Source organism: Lissotriton helveticus, chromosome 2_1 (genome assembly GCF_964261635.1).
Source record: "Lissotriton helveticus chromosome 2_1, aLisHel1.1, whole genome shotgun sequence".
Lineage (NCBI taxonomy): Eukaryota > Metazoa > Chordata > Amphibia > Caudata > Salamandridae > Lissotriton > Lissotriton helveticus.
This window is the reverse complement of record NC_136059.1, coordinates 837,287,947-837,308,470: the sequence shown is the minus strand read 5'-3', so window position 1 is coordinate 837,308,470 and position 20,524 is coordinate 837,287,947. Positions and strand designations below refer to the sequence as shown.

Sequence of the window (20,524 nt, the reverse complement as noted above, 5' to 3'; positions counted from 1 at the left end):
ATTTAGGTCTTCCTAGGATAGACTTCATTACCCCATATATTCCTCTATTTAACGTGGAGAACTAACCAGGCAAGAGCCCATTCCCAAAACAGCCTACCACAATGCAACACAAATCGAGGGATGGAGCAAGTCAAAAGGACCCAACGAGAGAGTTGGGACTTGGACAGGCTTCCGGTCTGCACGTTCCCACCGCTGGCCACAGTTACCAAGCGAAACATTGCAGTTTTAAACTCTGCTCATTGAGATATAAATCCGCTACGGCTCTGCGAATGGCACAGATGATCTGATACATATGTGTGATATAATAAACCCTGACGCCTGGACCCCGCAGCTGCGCCACTGTTTTTCGGACAGATGCCCGGAAGCCGAGTGAGAATGGGCCTGATGGAGGGCAAGCATTGCAGTGTACCTGCAGGTTCCTCTTCCAGTGAATAAGTAACTCCTTGAGATGAAATATGGGGCGGCAGGACGCGGGGAGCGGTTGCGGCATGCGCACAGCGAGGGGAGCCGGGCAGAGGGACGTTACTGAGAGCAGGGCTGCCACAGAGGAGTCACGGTTCGCCCTACCCCCACCCCTCCCCGCGACGCTTCCTTACCTGCTGCTGGTGCTGGTGATGAGATGATGCTGGACCGCCTGGACGAAGGAACAGCAATGGCAGTGATTAAATTTCAAGCACGTGTAGTGGTGGGCGTGGGCAGTGCGGGCTGACGAAAACGGCGGGTCCGGGAGCGGCCACGTCACGTGAGTGACATTTCGAACGCAGCTGACGTCGTATGATAGCTAAAATTTAATTGGACAATAATCATAGCAGAGTCAGAGATATAGAATTGATGGTGTCACCCCATGTGATGGTGTCACCCGGTGCGGTCCGCACCCCCGCACCCTCCTAGTGATACCACTGCTCTGCCACTTCATTGTACATATGCTCCTTAGATTTAATCTTACTTCATTCAATCGGATCCCGGTGGCCTGATCTACACAGTTTTTCCTAGTATGTGTATTTTACTCTACACTTTAATGTGACTTGCACTTTAAATTATAGTAGTAAACATTCTTACTTTTGGCCATGTTGCACAACATTTAGTCTGTGAATTAACTTATCTTACTCTTTGCAGGTAAGTCCCACTAAATCCCGAACTAAGAATCAAAAGCTTACATAAAAAGTAGAAAATTTGGTTACGGAACATTTCACTGTTTCTATACATAGTTTGCAGTGTATGGAATACAATTCATATTTGCGACACACTGTTTTCTCATTTTAAATAGCATGCTGGCAACTAAAACTGCGAAAAGCAAATGTCGTCCACAGCATAATATCTCCTCAACATGGACAATTTCAGAACATATTGCATTTTTATTCTCTATTATATCAATTACTCACAAATATGACAATAGTTCATATTTTGAAATTCATGACTTTGGGGAATAGCAACGAAGCGATCTTTCTACCGACATAATAATAACATGTCAACACAGTTTGCTGGTTTACTCGACTTCAGAAATTGCTTTTCTCTTTTTCCTAGGCTCCGTGTAGCCAAATAAATTGACAATACGCAAAACCTTAAAGTCTCGACATCAGCACATAAATGCAGCTTGAATGTTTCCAGCTGAAAGTCCCAGCTCACTATTGAGACATGATTATACCAGATGATGTGATATGTTTTCAGTTGCCAAAGTCTATTTTATTCCAAGTCATACTTACTAGGACAATACCAACATATCCAATTGTCAGCAAGTTTTCATGTGGTTGAAGCCAGACATTCATTCGTGCTTACTGCAATATGTGCATTATTTTAATATTTTGGAGGTGAGTAAATTGCACTGTAAGCAGCTAATAAACTTAGAAACCAGGGCTCGTCCTCAATATTAAAGATGTTCAGTCCAAGTGCATCTATGGAACATTAAATCCACCCAGAATTTTTGCGACAGTATATGTGATGAGCATTTTTTAGTAGGTATAATTCCTAAAAATATTGTGAATGATTAACATGAAAATAGAAAGTAAAGTGTGAAAATAGCAAGAAAATATGGATGTACATGTGGGGGCGACGTTAAGGCTGAACCCCAATAAAAGTTCAGCTGACTGACAGTTGAAATTCATAAAAATAAATGAAATGCTTTTTATTATTTGCCACACAATTATCCATATATAGCAATACCATGAAAATAAAACCAGTATGCGCAAATGGCTTTTCATCAAAGGCAAATCTTATTTGGTTTTCATAAAAAGCAAATTTTCACTCAAAAAGGGATGTACACATGGGTGATATAGGGGCACCATTTATTACGTTTGCAAATTCTACACGTGATCAGGGAGTAGGTTTCACAAGGCTGAGTTTGTTATACCTTGTGTACTGATTCACATTGTATTATTTCTACTGTATATGTTTTGCAATGTTCTAATAATGTTCCATGGCTCCTAGCAACGGTGCTGGCATTATTCAGTTGAGCTGCAGCTACTGTGGGTGTTGGTTGTTCCCTTCTCCTTCCTCCATGTAGCCTTAATAAACCTCTTTTCTTCACCTCTGGCCAGCATGATTACTACAATATTACTGGCGACAAACTAAGGCTACATAGTACTACCCTCACGTGTGACTCCGCTCAAGACATTTTCTACATCATCTACAACTTTATTCAAGCCACAAGCAAGTCATTTCAGTCAGTCAGTCAAAAATCTTTATTTCGATTAATTAAAATCATAAAAGAAACAAATACATACATCCATCCTCCATAGATAAGAATAGTTAATGAATAAATAAGCATTCGTGTATTATCGGTCATATATGTACAATATTTACAGTACTTCAAAAGCGCAATCAAGAAGGCCAATGTATAAAAATTCAGCTCATGTTAAAAGGTTTGGGGTAACATATTTACAATAAAAAATGCATCTTTAAATTTCAATTGGGTATAAAAAAAACTCATAAGCCTCCACCGCAACCTACTTGTCTAATACAAGCAGATAAGTCTTTTATTATTTACCCTGGCTGCGGCCACCAAAATGCTTGCTACACTAAAAATTACACACACGCTACTCAACATCTGCAAATGTAGGAGCGCGGGCCTTACTTGAACGAAACCAGCTTCTCGTAATATAGAGTTTAAAATTTTTGTACGCGCCTTGGAAAAGTGCTCACAAAACATTATAAGATGGAGTGTGTCTTGTGTAGAGAAGCTATCGCAGGAGCATGGTGCGGTATCCTCTGGTTTCCCCCATTGCGGGAATGTACCCAAAGTGAGATGGATTATATTAAACCTAAATCTAATCAACAAAAAGCGATGAAAAGGCTTAGTGACGATTTTGAGATAAGGTTCAATAAATGGGGAAGTCTGTAGAAGGTAAATACTTCTCACACCCAGTTTTCTAAGCTCCATCTCGTCCCTTTCCGCCTCCAGCAGAATCCGGAAATTATGTTTAATCCACCCCAAATCCTCTTTCTTGATACCCTCGGGGGATGTATATAATTCGGGTCGTCCCAGTCTGACGCACGCCGCTCTAACGTACGCCAGCCATGGGATTCTATCTACCTTCTCGAGGGCTAAACAATCTTTTAGGATTCAGTGATTAAGGGAAGTCTCCTCATTAAGTCACGTTTTTGCCCAACAGATCAGTGGGGCCACTTTTAGATGGTCTGTAATGTGGCCCAAACCTAATTCAGAGTGTACGGCAAATGTCGGAGACGACTGTGGTACTGCTAACAGGGATCTAAGAAACCTATTTTCCACCACTTGTATTTTACCCAACGGTGCGTAACCCCATATGGCGGCACCATAAGAGGCAATCGCGCAGCACTTAGATCTATAAACTTTGAGCATAGCCTCCATTGGCCATGCTCCCAACCTCTTGGAGAAGCTAAGAAGGGCTGTTGTAGATCTTGCAACAACATTGCACTTCTGCTTCTGCTGGGGGCCCCAGTTACCCTTTTCATCAAAAAGCACTCCCAAGTAGGTAAACACTGGGACCCTCGTTACTTCTACACCCAAACAAGTAAAGATTTTAACCTTAGTGTTCTTCCTACGAGCCCACGCTACCATTACATGTGATTTATAGCTATTAACTTTGAGGTCAAGGGACTCCATAAAGCTTCCAAAATGGTCCAGCAGCCTCTGTAGGCCCATACCTGTGCATGCAATTAAAACCGCGTCATCAGCGTACAGGAGGACCGGGATACCCGATCCCCCTATGCGCGGAATATCCGCGCTAGCCCCAGCCAGAGATTCTTCGAGGGCATTCATGTAAATCGTAAAAAGAAGAGGGGCCAGGATGCAGCCCTGTCTGACCCCCCCGTCTAGAGCTAAATTTACCTGTGCATCGGCCCTCCTGCGTGACCCTAACAACGGCAGATAGATCCTGGTGAAGATCACTTAGGAAATTGACCAGTGGTGACTCTATGCCTATTTCACGCAGAATTCGCCATAATTTTGACCGATTAACCAAATCGAACGCTGATGATAAGTCCATGAAACCCAAATATAAAAGACCATCTTTTGCTATCGTATATTTGCTATTCAAAAGATGTAAATTTAAGCATTGGTCCATGGTACTTCTGTGTTCTCTTAACCATTCTGGAGATTAGAGAGGACCCCCCTGCCCGACATCCAATCTCCCAGTCTCTGTAAGATGACTTTGCCCAAGATTCTAACAGCAGAGTCTAACAGGGAGATTGGCCTATAACAGGCGGGGTCCCCTCTATTCCCTTTTTTAAAAATGGGAACTATAATCGATAAGGCCCATGAAGGGGGGAAACCTACTGAAGATGACGCATTAAACACGTTAGTAAGGATCTTGGCCCAGAAGTTTGGATACATAATATAGAGGTCCGCAGGTACCCCATCGGGGCTTGGAGCCTTATGTTTGGAGGTTTCTCTAATAGCCCTTTCTACCTCGGCCAATTCAAATATAACAAAATTAGTGAACTGAGCAGTTACGGCACGAACTGATGGTAATTCCCTATGCTCTTAATCATCATATATGGCCCTAAAATGTTCACGCCAAGTGGCATCGGGAATTACGCAGTCTGTGTCTAAGTTCTCATTATCGGAAAAGAACGGCTGATTTATGGTGGACCAGAACTTCTTACTATCCCTTAGTACATTGATAGATTGAAGGTTGTCCCAAGTCTCCTCTTTTAGTTTATGTTTACGCGCACAGATGGCAAGTTTGTATTCCTTGCGAAGGGAAGCAACTAGGACCCTGTCCTTCGGGCTCTTCTTGAGAGCCTCTAGAAGAGCACCATGTGCCCTCGAACAGGAATTATCGAACCACTTATGGGCCTTCCTTGTATGCGGTTTGCCTATCAACCTTCCTTGTATGCGGTTTGCCTATCACATGTAAGTTCTTATCAATTACCTTACAGACTTCTACATAGGCTGTTATGGTATCCGCGTCCGAGGCAGAGCCATCCAAACAGATGGCAAGGTTAGCCTCGGCTTTAATAGCTAAATCTTCAAAGAAGGCCACCGGGACTACGATGTCCCATTTGATCTGTCTACCTTGATCTTTGGTAGATAAATTCCTCTGGGCCCCCCGATTGATTGGTATCTAACCTACCTCCTAACTTGGCTTCCAAGAGGATCGGGTTATGGTCACTGAAAGTCAACATCTCCACTCTGTACGCCAGGGTCTTGACCAAGACTAAAGGGGATACAAAGATGTAGGCGATAACCGACTTTGCTCCCCGTCCTATGAAGGTGGGGATCCTCTCCCTCCCTTCTTCCTTACCCGGTTCAAAAAGGTTCAGGTTGGAAAGGAGTTCCTCAAGAGCTTCACCCTGTTTACTATGCTCGAAATGAGGGACCCCCCCACTTGATGACCCAAAATGTTCCCCTCCATAGCAGTCCCAAGGACAAGGATGTATGTTAAAATCTTCCATTAGTATCACCTCTGGAACAGAGGTCTGATTAAGCTGATGGGCTGACAAAAATGTATCTAAAAGGCTAAAATGCTCCTTCTGATGTGAGCCTTCCATGGCATTATATAAATTTATTAACAAATATTTCTGATCAGAGATGGTATATTTGTCTATTAAAAAATTGTCAGATTCTGCATTGAGTTTTTTAAAAGTGCCAACTAGGTTTAACGAAATAAGAAAAAGCAAACCCCCCTTTGGCCTCCCTACGGTTCCTGTGACTGCAGGGATAATAAAACTGTGGTAACCATCCAAAATAAAACTAGAGACAGCGTCCCAGGTTTCCTGAAAAGCGAGGATGTCAAACTGCCTTATGAACTTCAGCCATATGGGGTCTATACTTTTAGTTCTAATGTCTGCCACGTTCCAGCTCAAAAGTTTACATGGAGCTGTATGGTTTATTACTATGTGGCTTGTGGCGACTGCCTCTAGCCCTTGCCCTAACGTGCCGGTAAGCAGTCAATCGTTCGACTCCATCTGGGACAGAGGGGAAAAATGATTGAAGAGTACTAACTCCCCCCCAACATGAGAACGTAAAGGGGAAGCGGGTACTGTAATTGTAGGTGCAGTATCTTCCCCACATAGTCGTCCCTGTATTGGCCTCAACTGTGATCTTTCTGTGAGCTGATCTGATGACGTGGGCTTATTGTTGAGGGGAGGGTGTTCCCAGCTAGATGACTTATGAAATCTATGTGGCCTTACTGGGGAATAATCCCAGGGGGAGCGGTCTAATCCCCTTGTTATCAAGGTCTGAAGCATCCCAGAATAATCTTTCTGCGCTGGTCCGGGTGTTAAAGTTTACCACCACGCAATCCCCCGGGATGTTTTTTGGACAACGCCCAACCCAAGAAACCCTCCTTGCCATAATGACAGTGCGTGTGATGTCATCTCCACCAGTGCTAAACTGAAGGCACCACTGCCTAGCCTGGTTCATAAGGTCGTGGGTGGTTTCGTTGGTGCCCCCCCTTACCGGTGGAACCCCGGTAAAGACGGCCACCAAGGGGGCAGCCTCCGGGGGCAAATCCTAATTTAGACCAAACTGTTGGAAGTGCCTAGAGCTCTCTTGTACCTGGCTACTCCCAAAACTAGCTCCAGGCCTGAAACTCCCCGCCCCGTCCTTCTTAAATACCTGCTCAACAATGCCTACAGTCCTACCAGTACTATTAGGCCTATTAGGAATGCTAGGCATATGATCCATATTCACAATATTACAGCTGGTAGTTGGGTCTGAGTGGAACTCCCCTTAGTCCCTGTGTGCTATTTAAGAAACAAATCTCAACTTTAGATAATAACCCAGCTACGCAGGTATTAAGTGTGTCCACAATGTCTTTAGCAATGTTCACAAGGGCAGGTTTCAATCATGCGGTGAACAAATCCTCTACGATTTTCCCAAATTCATCCTTAAATACTGATCAGTAGTAATAGTCTCTGCCATGGTTTTTTTTCTCCTGCCGACTGTTTTACGTGTCTTACCATTTCTCTGTGATTTGTGTGGTGGAACGTCATGCGTTGTTCCCTTCTGATGGTCGGATGTGTTGAAAAGGGAAGGTAATACAGCTGGCTGGAGATCTACATCAAAATGGGGTTTTGTTATCACAATGTTCGGTACCAGAGGTATCGCCCGACTATGATCTGCTCCTAATGCCGGGTCGACTTCAACCACACCTAAACCATGCTCTTTCTCGGCGTTAGCTATTTCTTTAGTCAGAACCCCTTCCGCTGATGTTAAATACGAAATAATTGATTCTGACTTTCTGGGGTACTTTGCTTTTTTACCTTCATCATCCCCGCGACATACCTACTTCCTTTTGCCTTTTGCCCATTATATGTGTCAGGGGAGTGTCCCAGCTCGGCCTCTTCTGGCCCCTGATGGCCACAGATGGCCCGCCCCTGTCCCGGGCTTCTCCCGGCGCTGCCCGCGCGCGTCCCACGACGCAGGAGGAGCGACTCGTTCTTAAGCGCCTCCGGGCGCGGATGTGGGCGGGAGTGGGCGTTTCTTGCGGGGAAGCTGGGAGCTGTAGTCTCCCCTCGCAGCGGTCGCGTGATGGTTCCGGCGACGGCGAGGGAGACCCAAAGCACTTTCCCCGAGCTCCGGTGTGGCGTCTGGCAGGTAGAAAATGCGCCGCTGGACTAGCTGCCCCAAAGAAATAAACAATAGCCCCCGCTCCACCGCAGGAGCGACTCGGTTTTAAGCGCCTCCGGGCGCGGATGTGGGCGGGAGTGGGCGTGTCTTCTTAAGCGCCTCCGGGCGCAAGTCATTTCATCGTGTTCAACAGAATCTGGAGAAGAAACCTGTAACCACAGACTGTCATGCAGTGAACTTTGTGAATCTCATGTGTGAACTCTGACCCCAACTAAAACGGTTGCATTCCTCATTCTCGATTCTCTGTTCTGCCCAGTTTTCTGTTCAACGTGCCTTTCTGCTCCTCGCTGCAATTATTTTTTTGTTGGAACTTTATTTCATGTTGAACATTTCCCTGATTTTCACTTTGTGCTGCCACACACCACGCGCCACCGCATTTTTCGGTCTGCCGCTCACCCATATATACAAGTAGCACCATGCGCCACCGGCATCTTGTAAAGTGCCTCTCGCACTAATTCACAAGCCTAGCAATCCCATCTTACCTGGCAACCAAATTCGTCCTGCGCTAGTGTTCTTCACGGAGTGTTCCACACTACACTTTGCTCTCTTCTGCCTCAGCATGTGACGATGCGTGTCTCCAACATGTCCTCTTCACGTCACTTTAGGCAGCGGCCGTCATCTTGGAGTGGGTCAACTTCACCCTATTTCAATGTTGTTTCTTTAGGCAGTGTGTCTGCTGGACTCTTTGCCACTGGATTAAGAATTTGCGAACATTCGTGACTAGAATTTTTAATTCTATTAAGGACGTGGAGGCGTGGATTATGCTTCTCAATTTTCTTTACTGAAAATTCTCAGCAGCCAATAGAAAGTGAATAAACAAAATACATACTACAATACCCATTAACCCAAGGGGTATCACATGGTAACCATAGAGTATACCCCTATAAAAGGAGTGTCAGAGAATACTACATCCTCTTTCTTTGTTTAAATTAACAGGTAAGTCCAAATAACAACCAAGGCAAGAAACACAGTCCAAAATCCAGAAACCAAAGGCCAGACAAAGTCATCCATCCGAAGGAGAAAGCAACCAGCCAGCAGGCAACCACGAGAACTCGAAGACATCGCCAAGGAAAGAGCATCCAACGTGAAGTCACGAAGAGTCTGCGGAAAGGTGAAGCACATCCAACTCTACTTGAGGTCAGAACCTGAAATCAAAAGACAAAGCCATAATACCAACTCCTCAAAATAAAACACAACATAAGGGGAGGGCAAAAAAAAACAGAGCATATAAATATACATTACAATGTAAACATTTCAAATCAAACAGTACAGTACTGAATTATGGGTGGTATAATCCTCGTCTGCGCGTCCTTAATAGAATTGAAAATTCTTGTCACGAATGTTTGCAAATTTTTTATTCTATGTCAGGACCGGAGGCTCCGATTATGCCTGTTTAAAGCTGATCCACCACAACAGATGCAATATTATAGATAGGTTTGCAATAAAACGTTTTAAATGTAGAGTCAGAAGACCAATCGGCCGTTCTCATAATGTCTGCTAAGGTTGATCTGGGGAGCCCCCCCTAACCTGGACAGGAAACGGAACATTCGAGGGTGTAGCCGCCAGTCGCTGAAATCCCGGAGATGTCGGGAGTGCCAATCAGCAACCTGGTTGCTGTGTCCCGGGAGATATTCCGCCACTACAAACAACTTGTTCTGAAGGCAAAAATGCCAAAAATCATTCGCAATCTCCGCTAGAAGACGGGAGCGGGTCCCGCCTAACTTGTTATATAACGAACCGCAGACATGTTGTCCATGCGGAGAAGAACGCAACAATTTGTCTGACGGGGGAGAGAGGCACCGAATCACAAAAGAGCCCGCCAGAAGCTCCAAGCAATTGATGTGGAGAGACAGTTCCTGTGGGGACCAACGACCCCCCCCGTGGACACTGGACCGCACCGGTTTCCCAACCCCAACAGCTGGCATCCGACTCGATGACTACCTCCGGCGTATTGCCGAACAGGGCTCGACCGTTCCGCGATTCCATATGTTCCAACCACCACAGCATCTCCCACCTCGCTTCCTCCGAGAGAGGAATCTGATCGGAATACCAGAGGCCTTTCTGGAGATGGCTTATCTTGAGCCGTTGAGGAGCTCGGTAATGGAGGGGACCTGGGAAGATCGCTTGTATAAAAGAAGCTAACAATCCGACGACCCGGGCTACAGACCTCAAGGACACAGTCTGCTTGTTCAAAATCAACCTCAACTGTCTCTTGATAGATCTGATCTTCTGAAGAGGCAAGAGGAGTTGACAAGAAAGGAAATTCACTAGAAATTCCAGAAACTCCACCGATTGGGAGGGAATCAACACAGATTTCTGAGGATTGACGAGAAATCCCAAATTCTGGAGAAGGTCTACTGTCCAGGCGAGATGTTGTAACACTAGACAGGGTCACTGACCCATGATGAGAATATCGTTGAGATAAATGATGAGGCAAATGCCCCTTGCGCAAAGAAATTCGACCAAAGGCCTCAGAAGTTTCGTGAAGCACCAAGGTGCTGACGAGATGCCGTAAGGAAGAACCGCGTACTTGTACCACGCACCCTGCCACTGGAACTGAAGGAAACGACAATGAGGTCCGTAAATGGGCACCGACAGATGACCGTCTTTCAGGTCTAGACGGACTATCCAGTCCCCTTCCTGAAGAAGATAGCGAAGAAGATAGATCCCCTCCATCTTGAAGTGACGATATACAACCCATCCATTGAACTCCCAGAGATTTAAAACAAGCCTGGATCCACCCCCCTTCTTCTGGACCAGGAAGACGTTGCTGACAAAGCCTTGGGGATGCCGAATCGTCTGTACAATTGCTCCCTTGAGCAGAAGAGATTCGATCTCGCTGGAAATGAAGACTTGATCCTGATGAGAGAAAACCATTGGGCGAGGGGTCTGAGCCTGAGAAGGGGAATGAAGGAATTCGACCTGTAACCCTGCACAGTTTCGAGGATCCACGCATCTTGCGAGATCTCTTGCGAGATCTCTTGCGAGATCTCTTGCCATTTGTTGAGAAAAAATTGGAGTCGACCCCCCAATTGAACCTCCGAAAAGGGAATTAGGCTCACCTGAGGCAGCGGAGTCGCGTTGACCTCTCTGGTTACCGCCATAGCGCCCCTTCTTGTTGAATTGGCGTGATCCACGTGTGGGATAGAAGTTTGCAGATGAGGTAGAATCCTGGGTTTTTCCACTCTGAGAATTGTAGCCACGCTGGGAACCTTGCTGATTGCCGCGGCCGAACGACCGCACCCGATGTCGTCCGGCCCTGCCAAAAACCGGGCGGAAAGCCCGCTTCAAAGAGCATTGTGCCTTATCAAGACCACGAAATGTGGCGACAAATTTTGTGAGTTCCTTCAAAAAAAGTTGTCCAAAGAGAAGACCCTGTGCCAAGGGTTCCGATTCGGAAGAGGACAACTCCGCTAATTTCAGGTCAAGCTTCAATAAAATGGAGCGACGGTGCTCACTAGACATCGCACAATTGGCATGGCCCAAAATACAAATAGCGCGTTGAGCCCAACCAATCAGATCGTCTGGATTATTAATCTGGCCAGAAGACTTGAAACTATAACCCACATTTTGGGCAAAGGGACAGTCAAATCAAGTAATTTGTCTTAACAGGACCTCCAAGCACGATACAAGCCTCTCTTAGGATCCTTAGTGTACTTCTTCAAGTAGGTCAGCATAGAAGGATCCACTTAATAATAATAATATTAATAATAATAACACCTTTTATATAGCGCCTGGTTACACTAGGAACAGTGTGTCCCCGCGCTTTAAAACTGTTCACCAGCACTAAACCCCATAAACAAAAAGCCGCTAAGGGGGAGGTCGGAAGAATATCAAGATTTGGGAAAGAGGTGAGTTTTCAAACTACGCCTAAAGCTTGCTTCTGATGGCTCCATCCGGAGCTCAATGGGGAGATTATTCCATTGTTTGCTAGCCAAATACCTGAAAGACTGACCCCCCATCCGTGCCCATTGAATTCTGGGTACCTGAAAGAGCATACGGCCCTGAGATCGTAAAGGACGATTGGGGTGGTATTTAGTGAGTAGCTTTCGCAGATAGGCAGGCCCTCTCTCATAAGCAATGCGATGGGTCATACACATGCTCTTGAAGATAATACGGTCCCGTATAGGGAGCCAGTGGAGTTGAGCTAAAGCTTGTTTCCCTGAAGATCTTCTTGAGAGATTGAGAGCTAGTCTCGCTGCCGCATTTTGGACACACTGTAGCCTATGCAAACCTTTCCTACTCAAACCTAAATACAAGGCGTTACTGTAGTCAAGGTGAGGCGTCACCAGAGTATGGATTAGCGTTTTCCTGCTGTTTGCAGGGAGCGAGTCCAGGGTCTTGCGTAGGACCTTAAGGATCCCATAGCATTTCCCTGCTATCCCTCTAGTGTGGTATTCGAAGGATAGAGCCTCGTCCAATCTGACCCCTACATTTTTAACCTGATCTAATGGTTTCGGGATGGTGCCGAGTTCTTTAGACCACCATGCCGATGACCAGATGGATGGAGATTTCCCCAACACCAAAAGCTCAGTTTTATTAGCATTGAGGCGTAAGCAATTGGTGTTCATCCATCCGGCTACTCCGCTCAGACATGCCGAGAAATTGGCTGAGGCCTCTTCTGGGGTATCCGCCACCTTGTCCGCTAAATCAGGGCGTGGACATTCTGAGCGCAAGCGGGCCCTGACATCCTTGTCAAACGATTGCCTCAAATGGGATTGCACATAATCGGCTACCTCCGAAGAGGGAAGCCAGGAAGAAGAATTGGGATGAACGATGGCAGTGGGATCAAAGGTCAGCAAATTGGGATGAGAAGGTGCATCCACATAACGCTCTTTGCGTTGTTTCTTGGCCGGGGGTGGAGAAACTTCGGAATCAGATGTAGTAGAAGAAGACAAAGTATCACCCTCATCCCGGTGAGGAGAAACAGAACATGCGGGCTTGCCCGCAGACACAGAGGACTGCGCAAGTTTGGCAAAGTCCGCAGAGAGCGGAGTCTTAGAAGCCTTGCCTCCAGATGCAAAACGGGTTGACTTACCAGGCACCCAGTCTTGTTGAACAGCCAAATTGCATAAGTGACGTTTCAAGGGCTCAATAGCCCTAGCCATAGCTTTGCACATAGGAATGCTCAGAGGACAAAGACTGCGCAAGTTTGGCAAAGTCCGCAGAGAGCGGAGTCTTAGAAGCCTTGCCTCCAGATGCAAAACGGGTTGATTTACCAGGCACCCAGTCTTGTTGAACAGCCTAATTGCATAAGTGAAGTTTCAAGGGCTCAATAGCCCTAGCCATAGCTTTGTTAACGGAGTGCTGCACTCCCACATCCAGAGCCTCAACAAGCTCAGTCTCCAATGACTCAGAGGGCTCCTCCTCAAAGTAGTCTGCATCATTGTAGTAATAATCACACATATTTGCACTGGAAAGCGACAAGTCAACTCACAGGAGGAAAAAAGGAGACAACAGGCACTGTCTGTGACGCAGAACAACTCAAAGTAATGACAGTGAGGATTCAGGGGGAGTGGCAAACCCCAGGCAAGCCAAGCAGCACAGGAACAGGAATTCCAAGTGTGCAACAAAATAAACAATAAAGTGTGGAGGGAGGGCTTGCCCAGCACAACCACTCTAGGCAGAGCCTATGCACATTATACAGCCCCAAGCCCTTCAACGTGAACTGGCGTCGGTGGGAGGCTAGGATTGTGGGTGAAGAGCAAGTTCAGCGCTGCTCCTGCGCTCCGAAATACCGGCAGTCAGCTGAGGATATAAACAAAGCTGCCGAAAATGTCCGTCGTGCATGCGCAGAAGCGGCCGAAATCTAAGCCAGCTCGAGGTCGGCGCTGAAAGAGTGCACGCGACCTCGCTCCCTTCCTCCCACTCCACAAGGCAGCCCGCATGGCAAATTGCGCCCGGGACTCGGGATGCGAAACCGCGATCCCAATGACCCCTCAGACTGCACACACGCGGGTGAAGGGAAAGACCCTGACACAGCGGGAAGCGAAACCGGAGCCGTAACCGTAGTTGAGAAATGACACAGGCGGCGGCGCTCGCACGAAGGAGAAACGCACTCAAACGGAAAGGAAAAAATGAGCAATGAAAACAGCTGAGCAAGTGCAGCACAGAGGATTGAATGCGCCAAAACGGACAACAAGCATTAACAGCAGTGCGTTATTCAAGCATACAGATAGACAAAGGTACACATGATTATGATTGTGTTTAAACAGTAAACTCAATGTACAATAAATGCATGACAAAATACCAGCAGTAATGTAAGAAAAAACACTTAACTGGCTGTGGAGCAGCAAAGAAAGAGGATGTAGTATTCTCTGGCACTCCTTTTATAGGGGTATACTCTATGGTTACCATGTGATACCCCTTGGGTTCATGGGTATTGTAGTATGTATTTTTGTTTATTCACTTTCTATTGGCTGCTGAGAATTTTCAGTAAAGAAAATTGAGAAGGATAATCGGAGCCTCCGGTCTTGACATAGAATCAATTCCCTGACAGACTGCTGAGAGGTGTGAGGAGTGAGGAGGACCAGGGAACTACTATTCCCAACTCGCAGAGTGGCCCGCATACCGCCATCATCAACTCACACGCCAGGAGACGCTCAAGTAGCGGCCGGGGCTCTCGCAGCACAGGAGCTCATTTTCCATTCTCCTTTTGTGTCTGCTGGACTCTTTGCCACCGGATCAATTCCCTGACAGACTGCTAAGGGGTGCGAGGAGCGAGGAGGACCAGGGAACTATTATTCCCAACTCGCCAAGAGGCGCGCATACTGCCATCGTGACCGCACGTGCCAAGAGGCGATCAAGTAGCAGCCGGGGCTCCCGCAGCGCAGGAGCTCATTTTCCATTCTCCTTTTAGGCCTAAAGAACTCTTTGCCACCGGTTCAATGCCCTGACATCTGAGCCCGTCCGCTTCTGGATGAAGCTGGGCTGGGCCAGGCCAGGTCTCTTGGCTTCACATAAGAAGGGTAGGAAAATCTGACCAGCGAGGCCAGTGATCTAGTAAATCATCAAAGATAATAAGGAATGGGGAAACATAAAACTGTGATGCCTGTAGCAAAAGATCGTCTATTAACATCATATATTACCAGCTACTTCACTACAGTTATGGGGGTGATTACGAGTGAGATGGAGTCTGTGGTGGAGAGAATGGGGGCAACACAAAGAGCATTAAATGGTGAGACACCATCTGTACAAGTCCCTGAGCAGGTTCATGCCTTGGAGAGAATTGTGTATGATCTGAGTGCAAGGAGCGATGAAAGAGTTGTGGGAACTATGGATCCACTTGATTTGAACACATTTACGGTTCATGCGAGCAAAAGTGATGTACATCAGGGTTTTATTTTAGATACTTTATGCCCTCCGCCATTAAAAAATCTAAGGCATGCAGTAGGGTAAAAAAAGATGCTTTGCCACCTGTAACAAGAAAGAGAACCCTGACCCCCTTCTAACGTAAGGGGGATAAGGTGATAGCCTCAAACACTAGCTTGTGCCCAAAGAAGAATGAGCCTTAAGAAGGGACTGCGCAATTGATAGTTCTTACTCGCACATTGGATGTCGCTATTAAGTCACCCCTCGAGCCACTAATAGGAGCACTGAACAGTATTGATACATCTTTAAAAATATTAATTGGTGCAACCACCTCCAAGCTAATCTCGGGCTCGGGTATTGCTCTTGACCCCTCTCCTAATTTAAATCAGATAATGCCACAAGAAAGGTCTTCCCATTTGGCTTCCCTAGCCTTAGTTTGTCCTACAAAACTCCCTCAGATCACCACTCATACAGCTTTGCCACAGTCAGTTGAAGTGCAAACACAGGATGAGGGTCGGCCAAGTCTAACACTCACGCAGAGAGAGTCTGGTGGACTTAACCCTGCAGACGGCCAACATATTACATCTTTATATGGTAATTGGAATTTTTTTAAAAGATTACTACACCTCCCGCTAGATGCTACACCATATGCCATTGTCCTGAAAAATGTTTCACTTTTGCCAGCAGATAAAGAGGAAGACTGGAAGCATATTAAGAATAAAACTGTTCACTGGTTGGCAAAAACGCGGATTGGACTAGTAGTAGTGAATTGTACTGCAACATAAATAATGTTGAACAGGTGTCATGGGAAGGCTCAGAGGCAAAACCAGATTTAGGGGACTGTATTGTCCTTAATTTTAGGGACAGGTCCCTGGTCCACTTGCTTATGGATAGGCTCTCCTGGGTTGGTAACGGGAGGAGTCCTATTGAGACAGTTCCCTTGGGATTTTTTTATAAGCCGGAAACAAAAAGAGTGCCATGCCCTGAACACCTAGCTGCTCACATGTCATCCGCTTTTGCTATTCCAACTTTTAACCGTTTTTCTTCATCAGATTAAGTAGACTGACTGCTTTCTGAGGGTAGGGTCTGGGTAAATTGTGGTCCACCACACATTGCCTAATAGTCAGAAAACAAGGATGGTTAAATTATTGCCATCCGTGTGAGCATGATAGATATTGACTGCTCTGTAGGAAATTTTCTGGTATTGTGTAACGTCACTTCCAGATTAGAAATGTCTGATGTTTATGCGTGTAGTTCTGATGACTTCATTTCCCCTGTGATTTCTGATTTAACTAGTTGCACCCTTCATGTACTGCCAGAGAGCACCGTATTATCATCTAATGTTGTTTTGTGCCGAGAGTTGGAATCTGATGTGGCACTATATGACATTGGGCCCAAAGAGGGCAATGTTTCATTTTTGTCTATCTTAGCGGAGGGGCCCATTGGTCTGAATGTTTTGGCAACCTGTGATAGTCTTTTTGGAATATTGCAGGTTTGTCGCAATAATTAGCAATCAAGGATTGGGTCGCTTTTATTGAGAACTACAGTATAGTATGTTTTCAGGAGACATGGTTGCGAGACATTGTCCATATAAATGGATTTTATTCAACTTTCACCCCAGCCATGGTCTCCTTGGGCGGACATGCTAAAGGAGGCATATTAACGCTGGTCTCAACAACAATGAATGATAGGCTGGGCAAAACTAAGTGTGATTCATCGCATTTTCAGATTATTAATATTTCCCTCAGGCGAAACCTGACATTGATACTTGTAAATTTCTATCATAATAACTTTAATGTTAGAAATACAAGCTCTGCTTTAGAATTGGAACATACGTTGTCTAGTCACATTGAGGAGGTAAAAACGGATTGCATGGTGTTGTGGGGAGGTGATTTTAATTGTAAATTATGCCCTCTTTCAAAACAGGGGGCATGCCTCCTGGTACCTGGGAATCCAGAGGGCAGTTGTCAATATAATCATAATCCATGTGGGAACATTTTTAACTCAATATTATCAAGATTTTCCCACTTTCCTACCGTGGAACTCATGGATTCTTTAGAAACTGATTTAGCAACATACAATGGGAGAGGCCAAGGCACTTTAATTGATTGTATTGCTTTTTCTGAGTATTTTAAATCTCCCTCCCTGGTTTTTACCATCCACAAAATTCATTATAGTGATCACTGTCCCATCTCTTTTGAGATGGTGACTGAAACTGATGTGCAACCCACACCTGTTAGATCAGGCACATTAATTTATGATAACAATAAAGGGCTACTCCGGTAGTGGTTCACTTTCAATCCTGATCAGGTCTTACATCAAATTATAACAACTAACTTGACTCATGTTTTAGCTTGCCTGGAAGATAGTATAAATCCATCAGTTATGGTAACATCTTTAGAGAGGAGCCGAACCGAGGAGCTTTGCACCCACACACATCTCGTCGTTGGCTGTGGCGCGAGGCGCCTCACGCTCGGTGGCGCGTGGCAGTTGTTGCTTCTCACTCATTGTGACCCCGCGCGGACACTGTCATTGTTGGGCTTCTTTGTGTCCCTGTGAGGACCCCGCGCCCCCTGCACTGGCACCGAGCGGTCAGCGAACGACTCACAGGTGGAGCCCTTGACTGCCCCCGGCCAGTGGGAGCCCGCCTTGGTGAACTAAAGAAAGAAACCTTTGTTGGAACGACTTCTGACCTCAAAGCTCTCCTCCTTCAAAGAAAATTTCTAATGTAATTCTCGCCCTCTCTATTATCTGAAGGAAGACCCTCCATTACAGAGAATCCTTTTCGCTATGACTGTGGAAGTACCTACCCAGTGTGTTCTGCCAGTCATTGCAGTGTTACCCTTCTACCTGTGTCTGGTACTCTTTTGTAACATGCACGCGTCACTTTTCTCTTGTAACACACTGTTTGCTACCTCCTTCATTTTGTTTGTTTTAGATACTTGCACAAGTGCCACCCTTGCCTACGTAACGTCTGTTCTTGTGTTAGAGTGTCTGCCATATATGGCAGTATTACACCTCTACTTGTACTTAGTAGACCTTTGTGACCTGCACGCGTGTCACTTTTTCCTCCTGTAATACACCGTTTGCTACCTCTTGTATTTTGTTTGCTCAAAATTGTCACTTTTGCCTCATGTAACTTAACGTTTGCTTTTGTAATTTGTTTACTTGTAATTTTCTCATAATGTATCATTACTGTTCCTAGTGTGAAGCGTTCTGACACCTTCGGGCAAGGTGGGGCTCTCGTGAGGAGAGAGAGCGCCGCCGCAGGTGAAGAGGCCGGGGAAGGAGAAACTGCCCCCAGAGCCGGTGAGTGAGGGCTCAAAGGGATGGGGTGGTTCCGATCAAGGGGCATATTCTGAGCGGGCCCGCCAAGAGAGCGGGCCGCTCCACCATTGGTTAGCCCCCGCTTACCCGGGCCCCAAGGAGCCCATTCTTTCATTGTGCATGGCGGCATAGTTAGTGACAGAGCCCCCGGAGGCTTCAACGTGGGGTACAATCCCTTTTCAAGCCCAAGTGGCTCCAACAATGGCACTATTATCTTATGGCTGGTCCAAAGGGGCCCATGATTTTCTCCCGTAATTGCCCCAGCCTCAGGCATACTTCATTTTAAAAAGCACTAGTGCACTCCATGTTCTTGGGGGCATAATTTGTTCTACAGCGCACAGGTGGCTCCAACGTTTGGCAACATTAGTGTCAGAGCCAGATGGCTCCAGCGTTTTAATAATTATTTACTGAGCCCCGAGTGCCTCCAACAAAGGGAGACACATTTGTCCTAAGGGCCAGTGAGAGCCCATGCTGCATTTTCACTTTCACAGCTGCCCAGCAAGTAGTGGGTAGCTGCCCCATTTAGGTTCTTCTTTATTTCAGGGGACAGGTCTTTTTACTCCATGAGTGAGACACACTCTTTTGCCCATCCCTACCTTGGCCTGCACAGCTGCGCAGCACTTAGTGCCAGCTGCAACGTTTAGGCCCTTCATTGAAGATTCCCAGCTGTCCAGCTAGTAGTGGGCAGCTGCCATGTTTAGGTTTGCGCCAAGTGCGCCCCCCGTGACCGTCGCTGCATTGGCAGCGCACCCTGACTTTTTGGACAGAGGGCATTTGAGCCCCTTATAGATGGCCAGTTGGCCCAGGGGACTAAGGTTTGTTCGGCAAAAGGCCCTAGTGTACTTTTTATAGGCGCTAGGAAATGTAATGTTTGTAGTGTGATTTATGCACCTTGATTTATGCTTATAGATGTGCTTTTATGCTTACTAGGTTTTAACTACTGTCTTACGTTTTCTACTGTGGTTTAGGTTTGATTTATTCCCTACTGCAGGTTATGTTACTAAGTTTAAGTTTATTTCTAATGCAAGTAATGTTTAGGAGTTGTGGTCTACTAGATTTAGGCTTATGAGGTTGGTGCAGAATAGAGTTCTCGACTTATGTGCTACTGTGCCTCTTCTTTGATGTAATTATGTAACTGAGGAGCTTGTATGCTCGATGGGGCTGCAGAACGGGAGGGCTCCCTGATTATTGCAGAATGACTCTGGAGACCCCACGCCAGACCTGCCACTCACCCCCTCTGAAGACATGCCGACACTGGCCCTGTCCTCCTGCCGATTCATGGCATAGATTACACCACCTATGCTTTGGGAATTTTGGGGACCGACTGAACTTAACACCAAGGTCTCAACCCCCCTGCCTGACCTCAAGTTGGTAGCCTCAGTCGGTCTCTCCACGATGCTCTAATGCTCCCGGACAATAGAACTGGTCAGCGTCCTGAGCTTAACCACATCCCTCACCTGACCTTGATCCTGCTCTCCCTCCTGGACATGTACTCTGAACCTTCCCTCGACCGTAGAGACCCTGCTATTTGTCCGATGTCCGGTGGAGCTACCTGTTAGCTGAAGAGGAGATGAGTTGTGGATTCCCCCTCGGCCGTCACCTACCCAGCCGGATTTTGGGCAGACTTTCCTTCGTCTCTCTGTTGTTTCCCCCTCCTACCCTTTCACCCCACCCTCTTCCCACTCTACGCTCCCTTCTTATCACCCTCTTCCCCTTTAATGTTTTTCTGTTGAGACCTAGCCATTTGACCGATGCCCGGTGGACCTACCTGATAGCTGAAGAGGAGATGGACCGAGGATTCCCCCTCGGCCGTCACCTACCCAGCCGGACCTT

The 20,524-nt window shown here is 46.4% G+C and overlaps 1 protein-coding gene across 1 annotated transcript in view; it reads left to right on the top strand.

The window, feature by feature from the left end:
- Positions 1–20,524, top strand: part of LOC144820169 (uncharacterized) — a 253,214-nt gene that overhangs the window by 52,524 nt on the left and 180,166 nt on the right. The window contains exon 3 of the mRNA XM_078677789.1: positions 18,570–18,673. Within this exon, the coding sequence (XP_078533915.1) occupies positions 18,570–18,673 (104 nt within the window). The remainder of the gene's footprint in view (positions 1–18,569; positions 18,674–20,524) is intronic.